Source organism: Oryctolagus cuniculus, chromosome 6, assembly GCF_051225735.1.
Source record: "Oryctolagus cuniculus isolate XC-2025 breed Fujian yellow rabbit chromosome 6, ASM5122573v1, whole genome shotgun sequence".
Taxonomy (NCBI): domain Eukaryota; kingdom Metazoa; phylum Chordata; class Mammalia; order Lagomorpha; family Leporidae; genus Oryctolagus; species Oryctolagus cuniculus.
Genome location: NC_142872.1, coordinates 167,808,552 through 167,825,747, shown reverse-complemented (window position 1 = coordinate 167,825,747; position 17,196 = coordinate 167,808,552). Strand labels below are relative to the sequence as shown.

Here is a 17,196-nt window from a genome sequence, read left to right as displayed (position 1 = left end):
CAACCGGGGCTGCCTGAGGATCGGCCTTGATCGGGCAGCAGCTGCCCCCTGGTGGCCAGCCTCGCCCCTCGCTGCACCTGCAGGGCCCGGCTCACTGCCCTCCCTGCCCCTCCTTGGGAGCCCCACCCCAGCCCCTCCCTCCAGCTGCACGAAGGCCTGGACTAGGACAGCCAGCGCCCCCTGTGGTGCAGCAGGTGCAGGTCGGGGAGCCCCTGTGCCCACCGCAGGTGCAAGGGAATGAGACAGCCAGGGGCTGGAGCAGCGGCCCTGGCATTCGGGGTAGACCCGCAGGGTGGAGCAAAGCTGCCCCACGCCCCACCCACCCATTTCCCCGGCAGAAGGGGGGACAAGCGAGGACGAGGGGCTGCAGGGAAGGGCCCCAGTGGGGTCCCTGAGCAGGGGGGCTGGCACCGTGGACACCCCTGGCTCTGTGAGGGAGCCTGGAGCTTGGCTTGGCAGGGCTGGGGCCTGTGGGTCTGTGCCCAGGGCAGCTCAGGGTACAGGGGTCCCGCGGGATGGGTGGACAGGGCAGAGTGTGGGGGAGGAGGCTCCCACCCCGGGGTGTGGGTGAGGCGGCCGCAGCCCCGGCACCGCACTCAGAGCCTCGTGCACCGTGGTGTTTAATGGTGGTCCTGGGGGGGGGGGCGCCGGTCACAGCTGCCCCGGGCGCTCAGGGCTGGGCACCGCAGCCTCCGTGGCGGCCCGGGGCACGGCGGGGCCTCGGGTCTTGCCCCCCTTGCCCGTGCGGCTCCAGCCGAGGAGGCGCCGGGGGCTGGGCGGCGCTGGGGCCGGCTCTCCACCACGCTGCCGCTGGCTCCTCAGGGGCAGGGCTGGCCGCCGGTCCCCCTGCTGGGACAGACACACGCTGGTCAGCTCAGCTGGCCGGGCAGGCTGTGGGTCTGCTGGGGGCTCTGGTGGGGACAGCCGGGCAGTGGGATGGGCACAGCTGTGTGGGGGGTGAAGCCCAGGGAGGGGCTGTGCTGCCCGAAAGCCAAGCCGCGAGGGCCACTCCGCGAGGGCCACCCCGATGAGGGCCACCCCGGCGGGGCACCTGCAGCTCTGGCTCCCGCAGGACAAGGAGGGCGGGGACCAGCCCCTGGCTCACCGCGGCAGGCAGTGTGGGGCCAGGCAGCAGCGACACCACCTGCAGGCTGGCGCCGGCCTCGCCGGCCGCCCTCAGCTGCGCCACCACCTCCGTGTGCTTCCACCACCGGCACGGCTGCCCGTTCACCGACACGATGTAGTCGCCCTCCTTCAGGCCGGCCTCCTGCGGGCAGAGAGAGCCATGAGCCGGAGTGCGCGCCTTGCCCCAGCCCGGGCCGCGGGGCCCCTTACCGCAGCCCGGCCCCCGGGGGCCACCGCCGCGACGAGCACCGGCGAGTCTCCCCGCAGCGTGAGGCCGAATCCGTCCTCTCCGCGGGTCAGGTGCACGGGCCCCACCAGCCGCCACCGGTTCCTAGCCGAGAACACGGACAGGGGTCCCTAGGGGGTGGGCGGTCAGCCATCAGAGGCCTGGCTGCGCCGCACCCCCCAAACTGGCACAGCTGGGCCTGGAGCGCTGCGAGGGTGGGGCCACGGGAGGCGGGCCCACGCTGGGAGGCGGTGCCGTGGGGGCGGGGCCATGGTCGGGGTGGGGCCGAAGGGGCGTGGTCACAGGGAGGTGGTGCCGTGGGCGGGGCCATGGTGGGAGGCGGGTCGTGTGGGCGGGGCACGGGAGGCGGCCGCCGGGTGGGCTCACCAGCCGGTGGAAGAGGTCAGTTCCCTTGCCCCCCGTCAGGCTGGGCGTCCTGACCTCTGGCTTCTGCTGGGTCTTAGCTGAAAGACGAGGCGGAGCTAACTCAGGCCTGGATTCAGCTGGGGGAGCCCCTCCGAGGCGGCCTGCCCTGCCCACGGACCCATCCCGGTCCCTCCCCACGGTCCGCCAGGCTGCCCCCATGGTGCCGAGGCGCGTGTGGGATTCCGTACGAGCGGCGACCTGCACCTCCGCGCGGCGGAACTGGGACCCCTCCCAGAGACCCCCCAGGCCTGCAGCTCCGGGAGCACCGGTGCAGGCGCACCCCCCCCCCCAGGGTCGCACCCCCCAGCCCTGGCTGCTCACGCTGGATGTCGGGGGCCTCGGCCACCTCGGAGAAGTCGTCCTCGCGGTCGAGCTGCGAGTAGCGGGCCAGCGAGCGCCGCAGGGCGCGGGCCACGGCCGCCTGCAGCAGGTCCACCTGGCGCAGCACCCGGCAGAGCGCGTGCAGCCGCAGGGCCTCCTCCTGGCCCAGGATGGAGCGCTTCAGGTGAGCCTTGGCTGCGCGGGGGCAGAGCGCCGTCACACGCGGAGCCCGGGCCCGCCCTCTGGGCTCAGCGCGCCTCGGGGACCCGGGGCGCAACCCCCTCACCCAGCCGCCGGCGTTCCTCGGGCTCCGCGGGGAACACCTGCTCGCTGGACGGGGGCGATCCGGCGGCGGCCGCTGTGGGCAGAGCGGCCGTGAGCCCGGGACCGGGCTCTGCCTGCAGGCGGGCGCGCGGGCGCACGGGCGGGCACTCACGGGCGCCGTCGCAGAGGCCCGCGGCCGCGTGGTAGTGGGCCAGCGCGCGGAAGTGCTCGGCCTTGACCTGCACCAGCGCAGTCCACGAGGCGGGGATGCAGCTGTGGGCCGGCGGCTGGGCCATGGCCGCCTGTACGCGCCGGTACTCGGCCGCCACCTGTCGACAGGCAAGTGGTGGGGTCCAGGCGGCCGCAAGGCCCGGGCCTCCCTGCCGTGCTCCCACCCCCCGGAAGCGACGCTGACCCCGGGCCCCTGACCGGCCTCACCTGGGCGGCCTCCTGCGCCAGGCAGTCGTGGGCGGCCGCGGGGGTGAGCGAGAGGCCCTCGAAGGCGCACTCCTGGGCCTGGGCGGCCATGAGGCGCTCCAGCGCGCAGAGGGAGGCCGCGCTCATGTCCGGGCTGGGCGCCTGCGAGAAGTTCCCGCTCAGGAAGCAGAAGGCGCCTGCGGAGGGAGACGGCGCTCACAGGGGCGCGCCCGCGGCCGCCCGCCGCGCCTGGCCCCGGGGGCTGCCTCACCAGCCGCGCTCTGGAAGGCCCGGCCGGCCAGCCTGGCGCCCTCGGCGCAGCGGCGGTCCTGCCGGGCGGCGATCTGCGAGTGCAGAGCGCCCAGGTTGAACAGCACGCTGCCCTTCTCGAAGGCCAGCGCCCGCTGCTGCGCCGGGAGCCCCGTGAGCGCGTCGTACCTGCGGGGGAGGGGCAGGTCAGGCCGCGCCCCCTCCGGCCAGCGGGGGCCCTCCCAGCGGCCAGCGCTCACCAGTGGAAGACCGGCCCCAGGCTCCGGGCCGGCGCGGAGAAGCGGGCGTCCAGGAAGCAGAGCTGATTGTAGTAGGCCGCGAGCAGCTCCAGGCCGGCCTCGTCCCGGCTGGGGGTCCGCATGGCCTGCGGGGCGGGAGCCCTCCACTCTCACCCACCCAGGGAGCCTGGGCGAGGCCATGCAGGGACCCAGGGCCCGGCACCAGAGCCTCCGAGAGGGGAGAGGGCGCACGCTGTACCCCCGCGGCCCCGCCCAGACACAGGGCCCCGCCCAGCTGAGCCCCCCGCCCGCACCCAGGGCCGCCCACCTGCCGCAGGCCCTCCAGCTCCCTGATCTCAGCCTCATAGGAAGCCCCATCCTCTCCAAAATGCGCAGAGATCAGCTCCTGGGGGGAGGGACAGGTGTGGGCACAGAGCCCGGTGGCTGGTGGGGCGGGGTCACAGAGCAGCGGTGCCCCAGCCCCCCTCCCCGGGGCAGAAGTGGGGCTGGGACTCACACACGCTCCCCTAGGAATCCCCACAGCCACCGGGCGGTAGGTGCCGCCTGAAGGCACGCAGGGGGCCACTTTCCCCGCAGGACATGGCCCAGTCCCAAGCCCCTGCAGGATCCCTGGGAGCCTGCGGTTTTCACCTGGGCTGGCGTGAGCCAGAGACCCTCATGGGGAGAGCCCAGTGGGGCTTCCAGCGGGCCCAGGCCAGTGACCCCCATTCCAGGGCAGGCACGCATCCAAGCCCTGGGCGTGGGCACCAACACACTGGCCGTTTCTGCCACAACCCTGGGGGGCCCAGGTCAGCCCTCCCCGCTCCAGGTCTCATCTGCTCAAGGGGAGTCTCAGGGCAGGTGAGGGCCCCCAGCCCCCCGGGGCCCAGGGCAGGGTAGGGCAGGGTTCCCCAGGGCCCCCAGAGGGCAGGGCAGGGCTCCCCCTGGGGCCCCCAGAGCTCAGGGCAGGACAGGGTCCCCCAGAGCTCAGGGCAGAGCAGGGCCCCCTCTAGGGCCCCCCCAGCCCAGGGCTGCTCCTACCTGCAGGGGCGTGGCCCAGTCCAGTTCCTTGGTCTCCTTCAGGCCCAGGGGGATCATGGGGGCAGTGACGCCATCACTAGGACCAAAAGCGTGGACCCTGCACCCTAAGGCCGGACGTCTGTGCCTGGACGCCGAAACCTCCCTGAGCACTGGGGGTCGCGCCCCGGCCCCCCCACTTGGCCCCGCCCCCACTCAGCCCCACCCCTCCCTCCCCTCGGGCCCCGCCCCAGCCCCGCCCCACACGGCCGCGCACCTGCCAGGCTGGGCCTCGTCGGGGCCGCCGAGCTCCTGCAGCTCCTCCTGCAGCAGCTGCAGGCTGGAGTTGACGCGGCCGAGCTCCAGGGCCACCGTCTCCCTGACCTGGCTGTTGCTGGTGGCTCTGTGGGGTCGGGAGCCCCAGCCCCAGAGCCGACCCGTGAGCGGGGCCCACCAGGCCTCCTTCCTGGGGGCTGTGCGCCTCCCGAGCCCCCCGTGGTGCCCCCCCCGTGGCACCGCAGGTCTGGGCAGGGCTCCTCCAGTGCCCCGCAGCAGCTCAAAGACGACCGCCCCAGCGGGGCCCGGGGCCGTGTGGAGGCCAAGGCAGGGCCCTGGGCCCAGAGAGGCCCCCAGCCTCCCCCACGCAGCCCAGGAAGTGGCACGGCCCCATGGGCCAGCGCGGGAGCCGAGTGCCGGCCATCTGCCCGCCCCCCTCTGCCCGCTGAGCCGCTGGGCGGCCCGTGCCTGGCTCACCGCTGGCTCACCGGTAGAGGTTCTCGGCGCCCGCGCGCATCTGCAGCTCCTTCTCCATCTGCTGCCGGATCCGGGCCCTGTAGCTCTGCAGCCGGCTGCGCCGCGCCTGCGCCGGGGACTCACAGCCCTGCAGGGGCCACAGAGCCCAGCGTCACAGCGCACCCGCAGGCCGCCCTGGGAGCCCGGCTGTCCGGCCCAGCCAGGCCAGGGCAGGGGGTGCACAGCCCTGGGAGACCCACAGAACCCCACAGACCCAGCCCCTGGACACGCAGCTCAGGGTCCAGTGCCGCCCTCAGCCGCAGAGCCGCCCACACCCTCCGACCCCTTAGTCTGGCCCAGCCCCTCTGGGCTGTGGTCGCCCGCTTTCTCACATTAGCCTCTGTCCACAGCCCGCCTGGCAAGGCAAGGTGCGCCTCCTCCAGGAAGCCCACCTTTCCTGCAGGCCCTTCTGAGGCCCAGGGCAAGGCCCTCCCACAGGTGGCTGTGGCTCTGCAGCCCAGGCACCTGGCCAGGTCTGGCTCTAGGGCAGTGCCCTCAGGGCCTGCAGGCGGCAGGTGCACAGCCCTGAGCTGGCCGTGAGCCCGGGCCAGCCCTGAAGGCACTCGGGCCCCTCCTGCGCTTCCTCCCAGCACTGCTGGGCGCCCGAGGTGGCGGAGCCTCACCTGAGCCAGCCAGGGTCTCCCCAGCCAGGTCACCAGCCAGCCCACGGCTGGCCTTGTACGGGGAGACGTGGGCTCACGGCTGGTTCAGGCCAGTTCAGACCCCCGGGCTCGGCCCCTCCCTGCAGGACCTCCCAGGGGCCCCACGGAAGCTCCTGTGCCGCCACCACCTCGGACCATGGCCCGAGCCGACCTCCAGGGCCAGCTCAAGAGGCGTGTCAGTCAGGGAAGGCTTCCCGGAGGAGGGCGCTGGGCTGGGCTGTGAAGGGCAGGGGCCTCCAGTCACCCTCTGGTCCCAGAGCAGACCTACCCGGGCAGACAGCGTGGACAAGGCCATGCCCAGCGCCCGCCCGCGCAGAAGGGGGCAGCCTGTCCTCGGGCGGGGCCGCCCCGGGGAGAGGGGCCGTCACAGCCAAGGCTATTGGCCCCAGCCCAGCGGTCCTGCTGCAGTTCCTGTGGGTTCCAGGGGCTCGGGCCACCAGCCCCGCCGAGACGGGCGCTGGGCATGGCCCCGGCCACAGGGCTGCCCTCCTGGGCGCGGCGGCCACTGTCCCTCCCCTCCCTGCAGGCACCAACCGGCCTGAGTGGCCCCTGCAGGAGCGGGGGCCCCTGACACCACAGTGCCCGTCCCTGCCCTGCACTGGGAGAGGACAGATGGACCATGGTCCCCGGGTGTCCCCACAGGGGTGTGTGTGTGTGGACAACACGGACACAAACACGCCACACCCCTGCTGCTCGGCCCAGGCCCAGCCCCAGCGCAGGGACCGCCGGGCAGCCGGCAGGAAAGTGTGGGCGGAGGTCAGGCAGCACCAGCCCCAGCCCCCACCCCAGCCCGGTCGGCTCTGGCCAGAGCCCTGCCCCCGCAGGCCCCGGCCCTGAGGCCCGCCCAAGGCAGAGGGAGCCTGGGGCGGTGGAAACCCTCTCTCTGCCACCACGCGGGAGGGGACAGGGCATGGGTGTGGCCACGGGGGTCCCGGGGGTGCAGTGGCTGTGGGATCCCCCACAGGGCGGGTGTCTCGGGTTCCTGAGTTCCTCCAGGCAGGTCCCACTCTCGCAGCCTGGCCTAGCTGGGCCACGTCTGGAGTTTCTCAGTTTAAACATTTATTTATTTATTTGAAAGTGTGGAGAGAGAGAGAGAGAGGTCCTCCGTCCACCGGCTTACTCCCTAAATGCCCCCACAGCAGGGGCTGGGCCAGGCTGGAGCGAGGTGCCTGGGAGTCCACAGCCGGGTCTCCCACGTGGGTGCAGGAGCCAGGCACTGGGCCGTCTGCTGCTGCCCAGGGGCATCAGCAGGGGCGAGGCCAGGAGCAGAGCCGCGTAACCCGCTGTGCCCCAGTGCCTGTCCCCGACCCAAGAATCTGTGTGCCCAGGGAGCGCTGGCGTGCAGTCAGGCGGAGGAACCTTGGACTGACCTGCTGGTGACTGCAGACCCCCCGGGGGCCACAGCCCATCGCCCCGGTCTGCGGGGACTGCCTGGGCTGAGCCACCTCACCCAGGGCCCCCGGCCGGCCTGCCCGCCCGGTCATCCCAGGGTGTGGTCAGGACGCAGCGGCCAGCGAAGCCACTGCAGACGGCTCCTGCCCCGTGTCCAGGCTGGCAACCAGCACGGGGCACGGCCAGCGCTCCCCCTGCCGGCCACCCGCAGCCGTGGCGGCCGCCGAGCGGAGACGCACCTGTGGCGCACAGGGACTGGGCCCTCGGGGGCTCTGGTCAGCACCGCCTGGCCACTTGCGTGCCTGCAGCCCAAGCCCCGGCTGACGCCCTCCCAGAAGACCGGAGCCCCAGACAAGGAAGCTGACCGGAGCCAGCCCAGGGGCCCGGCACAGCCCGACGTCCTGGGACTGCGCGCGACCGAGAGCCCCCGGGCCGGGGCGGCGTCTCCCGGGGCCGCGCGGCAAGCAAGCAGCGGACGCTGTCCCAGGCGGCCTCAACAGGTCTCCGCCCCAGCACACACACCGGCGTCCGGGCTACGGGCTTGGGAGGGTCGGCGAGGAGGCGCGGGGACCAACAGCCCAGCTGCGGTGACCCCACGGGACACCCAGCTCCGGGGGGGGGGGGGGCAGGGCGCGGCTCAACGCCCGGGGAGCGGGTCGGGCCGGGTCACAGGCCTGAGCCCACACCTGCCCGAGGGCTGTGGCTCCCAACAGGGAGGCCGCCGGGCCTCAGCTTCCCGCAGCGCCAAGGCCAGGACCGAGAGACCTACCCGGGGGGGAAAGGGTGGGTCCGGGACCCCCACCCAGTCCCCAAGCCCACCTGGCCGCCGCTGCCGGCCGCCTGCAGCCGGCCGATGTCTTCGCCGGCGCCAGGGCCTTCCGGCTTCTCCTCCAGGATCATCGCCGCTCCCGGGAGCCGGTCCCGCTTTCGGAGACCCGCACCCGGCCGCAGCCACACGCGCCGCGGACAGAGCTCTCCCCGGGAGCGGGCGGCTCCGGCGTGCGAAACTTGCCTTTGCCCAATCGGTGGCGGCCGCCGCTTGACGGACGGCAATACCGACCAACCAGAGAACAAAAGAGGCGGGCTCCCGGAGGCCAGCCCCCATCCCGCTCGGCCCGCGGAGTCCCGGGGAACTCGGTTACCCTGGCAACCGCGGACAATGCGCAGGCGCCGCGGGACAGGGAAACCCCGCGTCGCGGTGGGCGCGGAGGTCGGGTCCCGGCCGCTGGCGCCTGTGCGGGACGTCTCGCCGTTGCCCCGGCAACGGGACCCTCTAGGGGACGGTGAGCGGTGGGGACTTAAAACGGTTTTGTCGGCGGACAATGCCTGCTTTCTTTAGGGCGCGCCGCGCGCAGTGAGGCTTCCAGAACCTTCCATAGCCGCCCCTGCGCGCCCGGGCCTCTGATCGCTGGGGCCTGCGGGTCCCGCTCGGGTCCTGCGGGGGCGCTCGGGGGCGCGGTGCGGGCGGCCAGACCCGGCCGAGCGGGCAGGCCCCGACCATGGCCCGCCCGCGTCCGAGCCCCGCGGGCTCGCAGGCCTCCCGCACGGCTCTCTCCTCACGCCCCCTGGCCAGGGCGCATCCTTCCCCGGTGGCCTTGGGGGCCCCTTGCACCCTCCGCCTGACTCGCACCGGCCGCGAGGGACCCTCGGCCAGCGCCCCATGCCGCCTGTGGTCCAGGCGCCGCCGCCTTTGTGCGGGGCTTCCACGCGGGTCGTCTCGGCCCTCTGTGCCCGCGCGGAGACCCCAGCGCTCTCAGCAGCCCTCAGGGTCGCCCGTGTGCCCAGGAGGCCTGGGCAGTGCCTGGGAGATGTGACGGGGGTGACCAGGTTGGGCCGGGGGGCGCGCTGGCAGCTGGCCGCTGGCCCCTGGGCCGGCAGGACCCCCGGGTTTCAAGCATCTGCGGATTCCTTTGGATGAGCCCCGCCACCATGGCTGACCCTAGGCTGACCCCTGGACGCGGGGACACGACCGGGCCAGAGTGTGTGGCCCGAGGGGCGCTCCTGGGCGGCTGGGGCAGCCTGTAGGGGGGGACCGTGTGGCCCAGCAGGTGGACAGGGCGACCTGCGGTCTGAGCGCGCTGGGAGGAGACTCCAACGGCGGGTAGGAGGCGCGGGCCGCGCGCCTGAAAAGTGCTGGCCGATCGGGCCGCGCCAGCCCCCTGCCCCTGCACTGACCTGGGCCCTGGGGGCTTCAGGTAGCCAGGTCTGTCCCTCGGCCACCAGGGCTGCTGCCCGGGACGCGCGCATTCCAGATCCCGCTTTGGGTGCAGCTTCCTGCTGGGAGGTGCGTGGGCGGCAGCCGAGCGTGGCCGGCGGTGTTGCACCCACGTGGGAGAGCCGGCTGGTGGCGCCCAGCCCCTGGCTGTTGTGGGCATCTGGGGCGTGAAGGTCAGTTGGGAGATTCTCTGTCGCTCTGCCTTCCACATAATAAATAAATCCGTAAGAGGAAGAAGGCAAGCAACACCCCCGGGGCAGGAGGGGCAGCTGCGGGGTGGGCAGTCCTGTGAACCCCGCTAGGCTGCCGCTGGGGGGCTGGGGCTGCTGCTGGGCCGTGCACGGGACCCCGCGATGCCAGTGCACTCGCCGCTGGCTTCTTAGCAAACCACCACCCACAAGTCCCAGTGAAACTGCTCGGGATCCGGAGCCCTCTCCCAGTAGGGGCTGAGTTAACAGGCACTTAAGTCGCCTAAAAGGGAAGTGGAGAGAGGAGCTGAGCGAGGGCTTCAGTGGGAAGCCTGTGCCTGTGCCTGTGCCTGTGCCTGTGCCGTGGGGCACCACAGGAGGTTTAGCCCCGGGGTTCCGAAGCTTCTGGGCTGGGGGAGCCACTCCCCTCAATGCGGCGTCCCACAGCGGCGCTGGTCCCTGTCTCGGCCGCTCCACTTCTGATCCAGCTCCCTGCTCGTGGCCTGGGAAGGCAGTGGAGGATGGCCCAAGTCCTTGGAACCCTGCACCCAGGAGCCTGGCCCAGCCCCCAGCTGTTGCGGCCATTTGGGGAGTGAACCAGCAGATGGAAGACCTCTCTCTCTCTTCCTCTGCTTCTCCCTCTCTGTAGCTCACCTCTCAAATACATAAATAAATACATTAAAAAAGTAGGGGCCAGCGTTGTGCTGTGGCCGGTAAAGCCGCCACCTGCAACACCACACCCCATATGAGAGCTGCCCGGGGCCCAGCCGCTCCACTTGCGATCCAGCTCCCTACGAAAGCTCGATGGAGGCAGCGGAAGACGCCACACACGGGAGACTTGGGCGGAGTTCTGGGCTCCTGGCTTCGGATCAGCTCAGCCCTGGCCTTGCTGCCATTTGGGGAGTGAACCGTGGAAGACCTCTGTCTCTACCTCTGCCTTTCAAACGAGTAAATAAATAAAGGATTGCACCGCGTGTGACAGACGAGGAGTTAGTGCCCTGAATGGAAGGGCGTCTAGAATGGATTTTGAAGCGAAGCTAAGTAGGAAAAACGGGCACCGGCGGCCAGCAGCCCAGGCCCAGCCAGGAGAGCAGACGCCACCAGCACTTCCGAGGCCGGAATGTGGGGGCCCCGAGCTGGCCGGGCGGCAAAACGCGGGGTCCACACTGCACCACCGCTGCTGCCAGAGGCCCGGGCTTGCCCCTCCTCCCTCCCCCAAGTGCCCCGGGGCCAGGCCTCCAGCCTCCCTGTGGAGGAACTGCTGGCTACCCGGCCCTGGTGGAGACGGTAGCCCAGGGCAACAGCCACTTGTACTGGAAAGGAGCAGCCCACAAAACCGAAAATGCAGGTGGCCGACAGACACGCAGGAGCATGCGTGAACACACGTGAACGCGCACGTAAACTGCACACACATGGACACTGCGTGCAGACACACTGGTGTACACGCGTGTACACACAGGCACGCGTGCACGCACACCCGCACACGTGTGCACCCACGCAGTGCATGCACGTGTGTGCACTCTCCCGCACTGCCAGGCCCCCAGGAAGCCTTGCTAAGTCAGCAGCCGGCCTGACATTGGGAGGCCGCCTCCTGGAGGCCAGGCCCCTGCTACTATTCATTTATTTACTGAGAGGCAGGCAGACGGCCCGTGGGCGGCTCACTCCCTAAGTGGCCGCGATGTCAGGGCTGGGCCAGGAGCTGGGACTCCACCCCCACCCCCACCCCCCACCCCGTCTCCCGGGTGGCGGCCGTGATTGAAGCTGGAGCCAGGGTTCCCGCCCAGGGAGCCCCCGTGGGATGCCCGCTCCACCGGCCCCACCGTTAAGTACTTTTTAAAAAATTTGTGGTTGCCTTGAGGAAGAGAGAGGGAGCGAATGAGGCCGCCCCGTCTCTGGGCCGGGCGCGGAATTCGATCCAGGTATCCCAGCAGGGAGCAGGAACGCGTTCCCAGGTCCCGGTCGGGGGCGGGGGTCGCGGGGGTCTCGGCCTGCACACAGGAGCCTCGGGAAGCCGGCGGCAGGGAAATGGCAGGGCACAGGGCGAGGCACCCCCGCGCTCGCGCTCCGGCCTCCGGGACCCGCCTGGGTCTCTGTGCGGGACAGGGCCCCCGCAGCCTGCGCAGGCTCTCGGACGGCACTGCGCAAGCGCGGGTCTGGGGGCGCGGCCGCCTCCCAGCTGGGCGCAGCCGGGCCCCCAGTCGAGCCCCCAGCCCCAGAGGAATCGCCCGGCGCCGCGCCTCGCCCGCGCCGCTCCCCCACCTGCGGCACGGGATGGCCCAGGAGGGCCAGTGCCGAGCCCAGCACAGCCAGGACGGGTCGCTTTCCCGGCCTCCCTTCCCGGGGGCGCCGGGAACTCGGGCGTGGGCTGTCGGGGTCGAGCTGCGGTCAGAGCGCGGCCCGGAGTCGCCCCGTTGGCTTGCAGGTGCACTTCCGTAGTGGGAGGGGCCTGCAGGCAGAGCCCTCACCTGGCGCTGCCGGGGTGCCTGCGTGCAGGTGGAGCCCGCCCACCGCGAGCTGACGGGCCAGCTGCCCTCCTGCGCGCGTCCTCGAGGGTGTGTGGGGCGGCACCCAGGGACCCGGGGCCGGAGTCAGCGGAGGCGATGCTTGTCACACGGCCCACAGGTGACAACCATCCAGCCCCTTCAGCAAAGCGCGCACGTGGCTGCCCCCCTCCCAGCCACACGCGGTCCCAGAGGAGGGACAGGCGTGGGTATTATCGGAGGAAAAGTTGAGAAACACTGGGGTGGGTGTTTGGCCTGGAGGTGCAACTGCCCGGGTCCCACCTGGGCCCACCTGGGCTTCATTCCTGGCCCAGCTTCTGCTAACGCAGTCCCTGGAGGCAGTTAGTGGCTCAGGTGACTGGGTTCCTGTCACCCCCGTGGGAGGCCTGGACAAGGCTAGAAAGGGCTACTGAGGACACAGCTCCCAGCGGCACCACTGGAACCGTCCTGAGGAGGGGTGGGCGTGTGGCCCGGCGGGTGCCAGCAGAGGGCCTGGCCTGTGGGTGGTCCCGTGGGACTGCCTGCGCTGTCCGTGAGGGAGGTGGGCGGGACCCCACAGCCTGGCTGCTGGCCGGCGCAGGAGCCCCAGGCCCAGTTCCCCCTTCCCCTTTCCTGTTGGAAGCCTTGTGGCTGTGCCTTCGTGACCAATAAACAGAGAGGCGATAAGCAACTCCCACATTCCAGACGGGCCTGCGTGGCCTGCGTGAAGCCGACTGGTAGGGGTCTTTCGGCACGCGGCCCCTTCTGCTCTGCAGAACTGCTGTTCCTACCCCAGCTTTGTTCTCCACTATAAACATCTGTGCCTGACTGCTAATAAGCAGACACGCTCATCAGCCCGGTCTCCAGTGTCTCCAGTCGAGACGCCGGCTCTTCCAGCCGACGGCTGAGGGCCTCACACAAAGACCCCCCTGGCCTCGAACCCCCAACCCCGCTGCCGATGCTTCCTGCTGCATCCTGGGAGGCAGCAGGCGAGGGCGCTCGTGCTTGGCCCCTCCCACAGGCGACACCCAAAGGGAGTTGCAGGCTCCTGGCTTCAGTCTGGCCACTGCTGGCCATTGTGGGCACTCGGGGAGTGAACCAGCGATCGGAGCCCTGTGTGTCTGTCGCTCTGGTTTTCAAGTAGGTGGAAGTAAACAAACATCTGGAGGAAGCCACGGGGAGACAGAGAAAGTTCAAGGCCCCTTGGCAAGGCAAGACTGGACCTTCCAGGACCCTCGGGGAAGAGGAGGGGCAGCTCGCTGGGACGGGCGGTGGGTGGGGCAGAGCGAGCTTGCAGCTGGCCGGGCGGCCTGGCGCGGGCGTCTCTCTGGTCCCTGGGTCCATCCCGAGAGCAGCGCCGTGGCAAGGAGGCTGGGGCTGGCGCGTGGGCAGCCAGCAGTGGCTGGGCGCCGTCACTGCGGGAAGCTCGCTCCGGGGCACAGCCTCCGCCGAGCCTGGGGGAGCTGCCAGGCTGGGATTCCCGCTGGGCTGGGGGAGGAGCAGGAGCAGGAGGAAGCCGAGCAGGTGGGGTGGTCCGCAGCGGGCAGGCGGGCGGCGGGGTTTGGGGCTGTTGGTGCAGCTCAGGGGCCGAGATCCCCCTGGACACGTTTGCTGCCCCGTCCCTGGGGCCAGCGTGTGAGATGGCTGCCGTGGTGGCCAGATGGCCAGCTGGGAGCAGCGGGCTCGGGAATCCCCGGGAGTTGGTGACTGCCTGTGGCCAGTGTGCAGAGGTCGGCAGGACCAGGTCGGTGGGGACTTTGCAGGCATGGTCTGGGCGGGGGCGGGGTCGGGGGGGGGGCTGAGAACAAGGCTGCTTGGCCCCTATGAGCTGGAGGAGCGGCCACAGGAGGGGACCCGCATCTGCATCCTGGAGGCTGGTGCGGGCCCCGGTGTGGGGGTGTGGGAGCTTGGCACACCGAGAGGAAAGGGCCAGGCAGGGAGGGAGGTGCCGAGGGGCGGCCAGCGTGGGAACAGCCGGGGACAGGCACGGCGACCCGGCGGGTGGCAGGCAGGCTGACTGGGGCCCTGCCAGCAGCACCACGCCGCCGCGGCCTGAGCCAGGTGCTTCCCTCCTGTGTCCCCACGTGCCTCTGCCTCTTTCTCTGCCCCCTACCAGCTCTCCGTGGCCCGCTGGTCTTCCGCCTAGCCCTACCTAGGAAAGTGGCGTGGGAACTGTCCTGTCCCCATGCAGGCGACCTCACTGGCCCCGCCCGTTCCTAGAGAGCCTGAGATGTCAGCACACACATGCAGACTGTGGGCCCCGTGGGGACTTCAGGGACACAGGGCCTTCGCTGTGGCTGAGCATGGTGTGGGAGTCTCCTGTCGCTGTTTCGCACGTGGACTCAACTGGCCCTGCTCTGAGTCGAGTCACCTCCCTCAGAACCACGCAGCGAGGCCACGAGGGCTGCGGGTTCTCGGTGCGGGCAGAGGCTGCCCTTTGCTGGTTTGTGAATCACGGTGGCGAGTGGGACAGGGACGCAGGCGTCAGGCTGGGGAGGAGGTGGGGACGCCCCGTGACCGATTCTGCCTTGTAGTACAGCAACCTAGTTTTTAAAAAGATGGATTTATTCATTTGAAAAGAGGGCAGCAGATAGATACGTGATCAAAAGACGACAGAGACGGATGTCCACCTCCAGGTTCACGCCCCAAACGCCCACAGCATTTCCTGGCCGGGGCCAGGAGCTGGAGCTCCACCACGAGCGGGGGCCTTGGCCCACCACCTGCGGCCTCGGCAGGGCTGAGCGCAGGCGGCAGGTGTGTGGGGGGGAACCAGGCCTGATGGCCGCGCCGGCACCTGCCCCCACCTCAGGTTTTGACGAAAGGCAGAGGGGATGCTGGGCTGTTCAGGAAGGGGCCCAGCCAGAAACCAGGGAGCCCAGGGCGGCCGGTCAGTGTCTGCACTTCCTGCCCGTGGTTCATTTTTAAAGTTTTCAATACCTGTGTTCTCTCTGGAAACACACAGACCATTTTATGAGTATTTTGTTCATATAAAGAGCCTTCCTTTCACTTTTTTAGATGTATTTGTTCAAAAGGCAGAGTGACGAAGACCTCCCACCCATCGATTCACTCCCCCAAACGCTTCCAACAGCCAGAGCTGCGCCAGCTCCACCGGGTCTCCCCGACGGGCGCCTTAGCGAGGAGCAGGCTGGGAAGTGCAGCTGGCGCTGGGGCGCGACGCGGGCTCCCTGCTCCGGCCCGGGGCCTGCTGTCCGGTTTGCACACAGAGGCTGCGGCCACCCACCGGGCGGCTCCAGTGCGTCAGCAGTGCGGCGGCGGCCGGGCCCGGCTGCGGACACCCCAGGCGTCCCGTCCTTCCCGGCGGCCTTGTTAGTGCAGCAGCAGTCCTGTCGGCCATGGCGTGGACCTGCTCTCGTGTAACTCACCTGTGACCCGCGGCACGGCAGATCCTCCAGGACGCCGCCGCCTGCCTCTCGGAGGACCCGCAGGCACGGCTGGCCCGGCGGTGGCCTCTACACGCCGGAGCCTCGTCTTGGTCCTGGTCCTGCGCTCACCGGAGCGGAAGTGAACCGCAGGTGTTGAGAGCAGGTCGGTTCCGAGAGCTGCGGTGGGACAAGAGGAAGCCCGGCTCCGGGAGTTCAGGCGGGAGCTGCCCATGTGCCACGGCCCTCGCGTGTGCTCTTGTCCTCAGTAAAGCATCTGGTCAGTAGTAACTCCTTGGCACCGACACAGCCGCCAGAGGCCGTTTCGGGGACACACGGCCGCTTTCCCTCCAGGTCACGGCGCACCCAGCCCCCGCCATGCCCAACAAAACCTGCCGGATGCAGCAGCTGTTCAACTCTGCCTGTGAAAAACGTGCTGCTGTCGACGCGAGGCTGGGCGGCGGGATCTGAGCGTCGGATGATCGGGAAGCTGTCGACGCTAGAATCAGCCCGTTTGAGCTGTGTGGTTTTCAGAAGTTCCACTCAGGGACCAAGCTTGGCCTTGGAGCAGGGAGGACGCTTAACAATAATTAGTATGCGAGAGGGACAGAAAACTCCCAACGGCTGGCTCACACCCAGACACCAGCAGCAGCCGGGGTGGGGGCCCGGGCCTGGAGCCAAGAGCCCGGCGGCCGCGTCACCATGGCGGCTTTCCAGGTCTGCACCGGCAGGAAGCTGGAGTCGGCGGCGGGGACCCAGGCGTGGGAGCCACGTGCAGCCCTGGTCACCAGCTCCCTGTAACCTGTCCCGCCGTGGCCAGCCGCGAGCTGCGTGTCGGCGTCCAGGTGGCAGTGGGTCCAGGGCCAGAACTCTGACCTCGGGAGCAGCCCCCGCCGCAGCCCATGGCTCTGCCTGTTCTTGACACTGCGCGTGCAGGGAGACACACGGCGCCGGCCCCGGCTGCCCAGCGTCCCACTGCGCGTGCCCCCGGCCCTGCCATCCCGTAGCTGTGTCCCTGCTTATGGCTGAAAATACTTTTTTTTAAAAATTATTTATTTGAAGTAATTAGAAAGGGAGAGACAGGCGGAGAAACTTCCATTCTGGTTCACTCCCCAAATGGCTGCCATGGCCAGGACTGGGCCAGGCCAAAGCCAGAGGCCAGGAGCTTCACCCAGGTCTCCCATGCAGGTGCAGGGGCCCAAGGACTTGGGCCATCCTCCGCTGCTTTCCCAGGTGTATCAGGAGGGAGCTGGATCAGAAGTGGAGCAGCCAGTGCCCACGCGGGATGCCGGCGGTGCAGATGGCATTTTAACCAGCTACGCCACAGTTCTGGCACTCAAAATACCAGCCAGCATTGTGGTGCAGTGGGTTAGGCTACGACTTCCGATGCTGACATCCCACGTGAGGGCTGGCTCCCTGCTGATGGCCGGGGAAGGCAGCAGATGATGGACTCAGTGCTTGGGCCCCTGCACCCACACGGGATGGAGCTGCTGGCTCCTGGCTGGCCCAGCCCTGGCCATTGTGGTCATCTGAGTTGTGACCTAGTGGATGGAAGATACCTTTCTCTGTCCTCCCTGAAACTGCCTTTCAAACAAATAAATAGTTAGCCTTTTGCTAAGATCAAGTGTAGGATCTGTCCTCATCAGTTTAACAGTTAAAAACCACCCCCCTGCCTGAGTAGACCACTGTTCTCAGCCACTAACCCCATGGAGGTTTGGGGGCCTGGGCTGCTGGCACCGTCGGCGTCTGTGGGTTGTGCTGCCGCGGCTGCTTATATACAAGTGTTTGAGTGCCTGCTCCCGA

The 17,196-nt window shown here is 69.8% G+C and overlaps 1 protein-coding gene across 14 annotated transcripts; it reads right to left on the bottom strand.

Annotated features, from left to right (window-relative positions):
* Positions 1-602: 602 nt before the first annotated feature.
* RHPN1 (rhophilin Rho GTPase binding protein 1) lies at positions 603-8,139 on the bottom strand. 14 transcript variants are annotated; one of them, XR_016236049.1, is made up of 15 exons: positions 7,950-8,139; positions 5,049-5,164; positions 4,562-4,687; positions 4,309-4,432; positions 3,596-3,673; positions 3,289-3,413; positions 3,051-3,217; positions 2,801-2,941; positions 2,535-2,691; positions 2,385-2,456; positions 2,099-2,293; positions 1,739-1,815; positions 1,336-1,482; positions 1,106-1,267; positions 603-849 (listed from the first exon to the last, which is right to left on the bottom strand). XR_016236049.1 is itself a non-coding variant. In XM_089335814.1 (15 exons), the coding sequence occupies exons 1-15, from the start codon at positions 8,028-8,030 to the stop codon at positions 671-673; spliced, it is 1,956 nt and encodes a 651-aa protein (XP_089191940.1). In that variant the 5' UTR covers positions 8,031-8,138; the 3' UTR covers positions 603-670. The 14 variants fall into 14 exon arrangements, 10 of the variants coding, with proteins under 10 accessions (XP_089191940.1, XP_089191942.1, XP_069931691.1 ...); XR_016236050.1 differs by having other exon boundaries at positions 603-846; XR_016236051.1 differs by having other exon boundaries at positions 1,336-1,456.
* Positions 8,140-17,196: the final 9,057 nt, after the last annotated feature.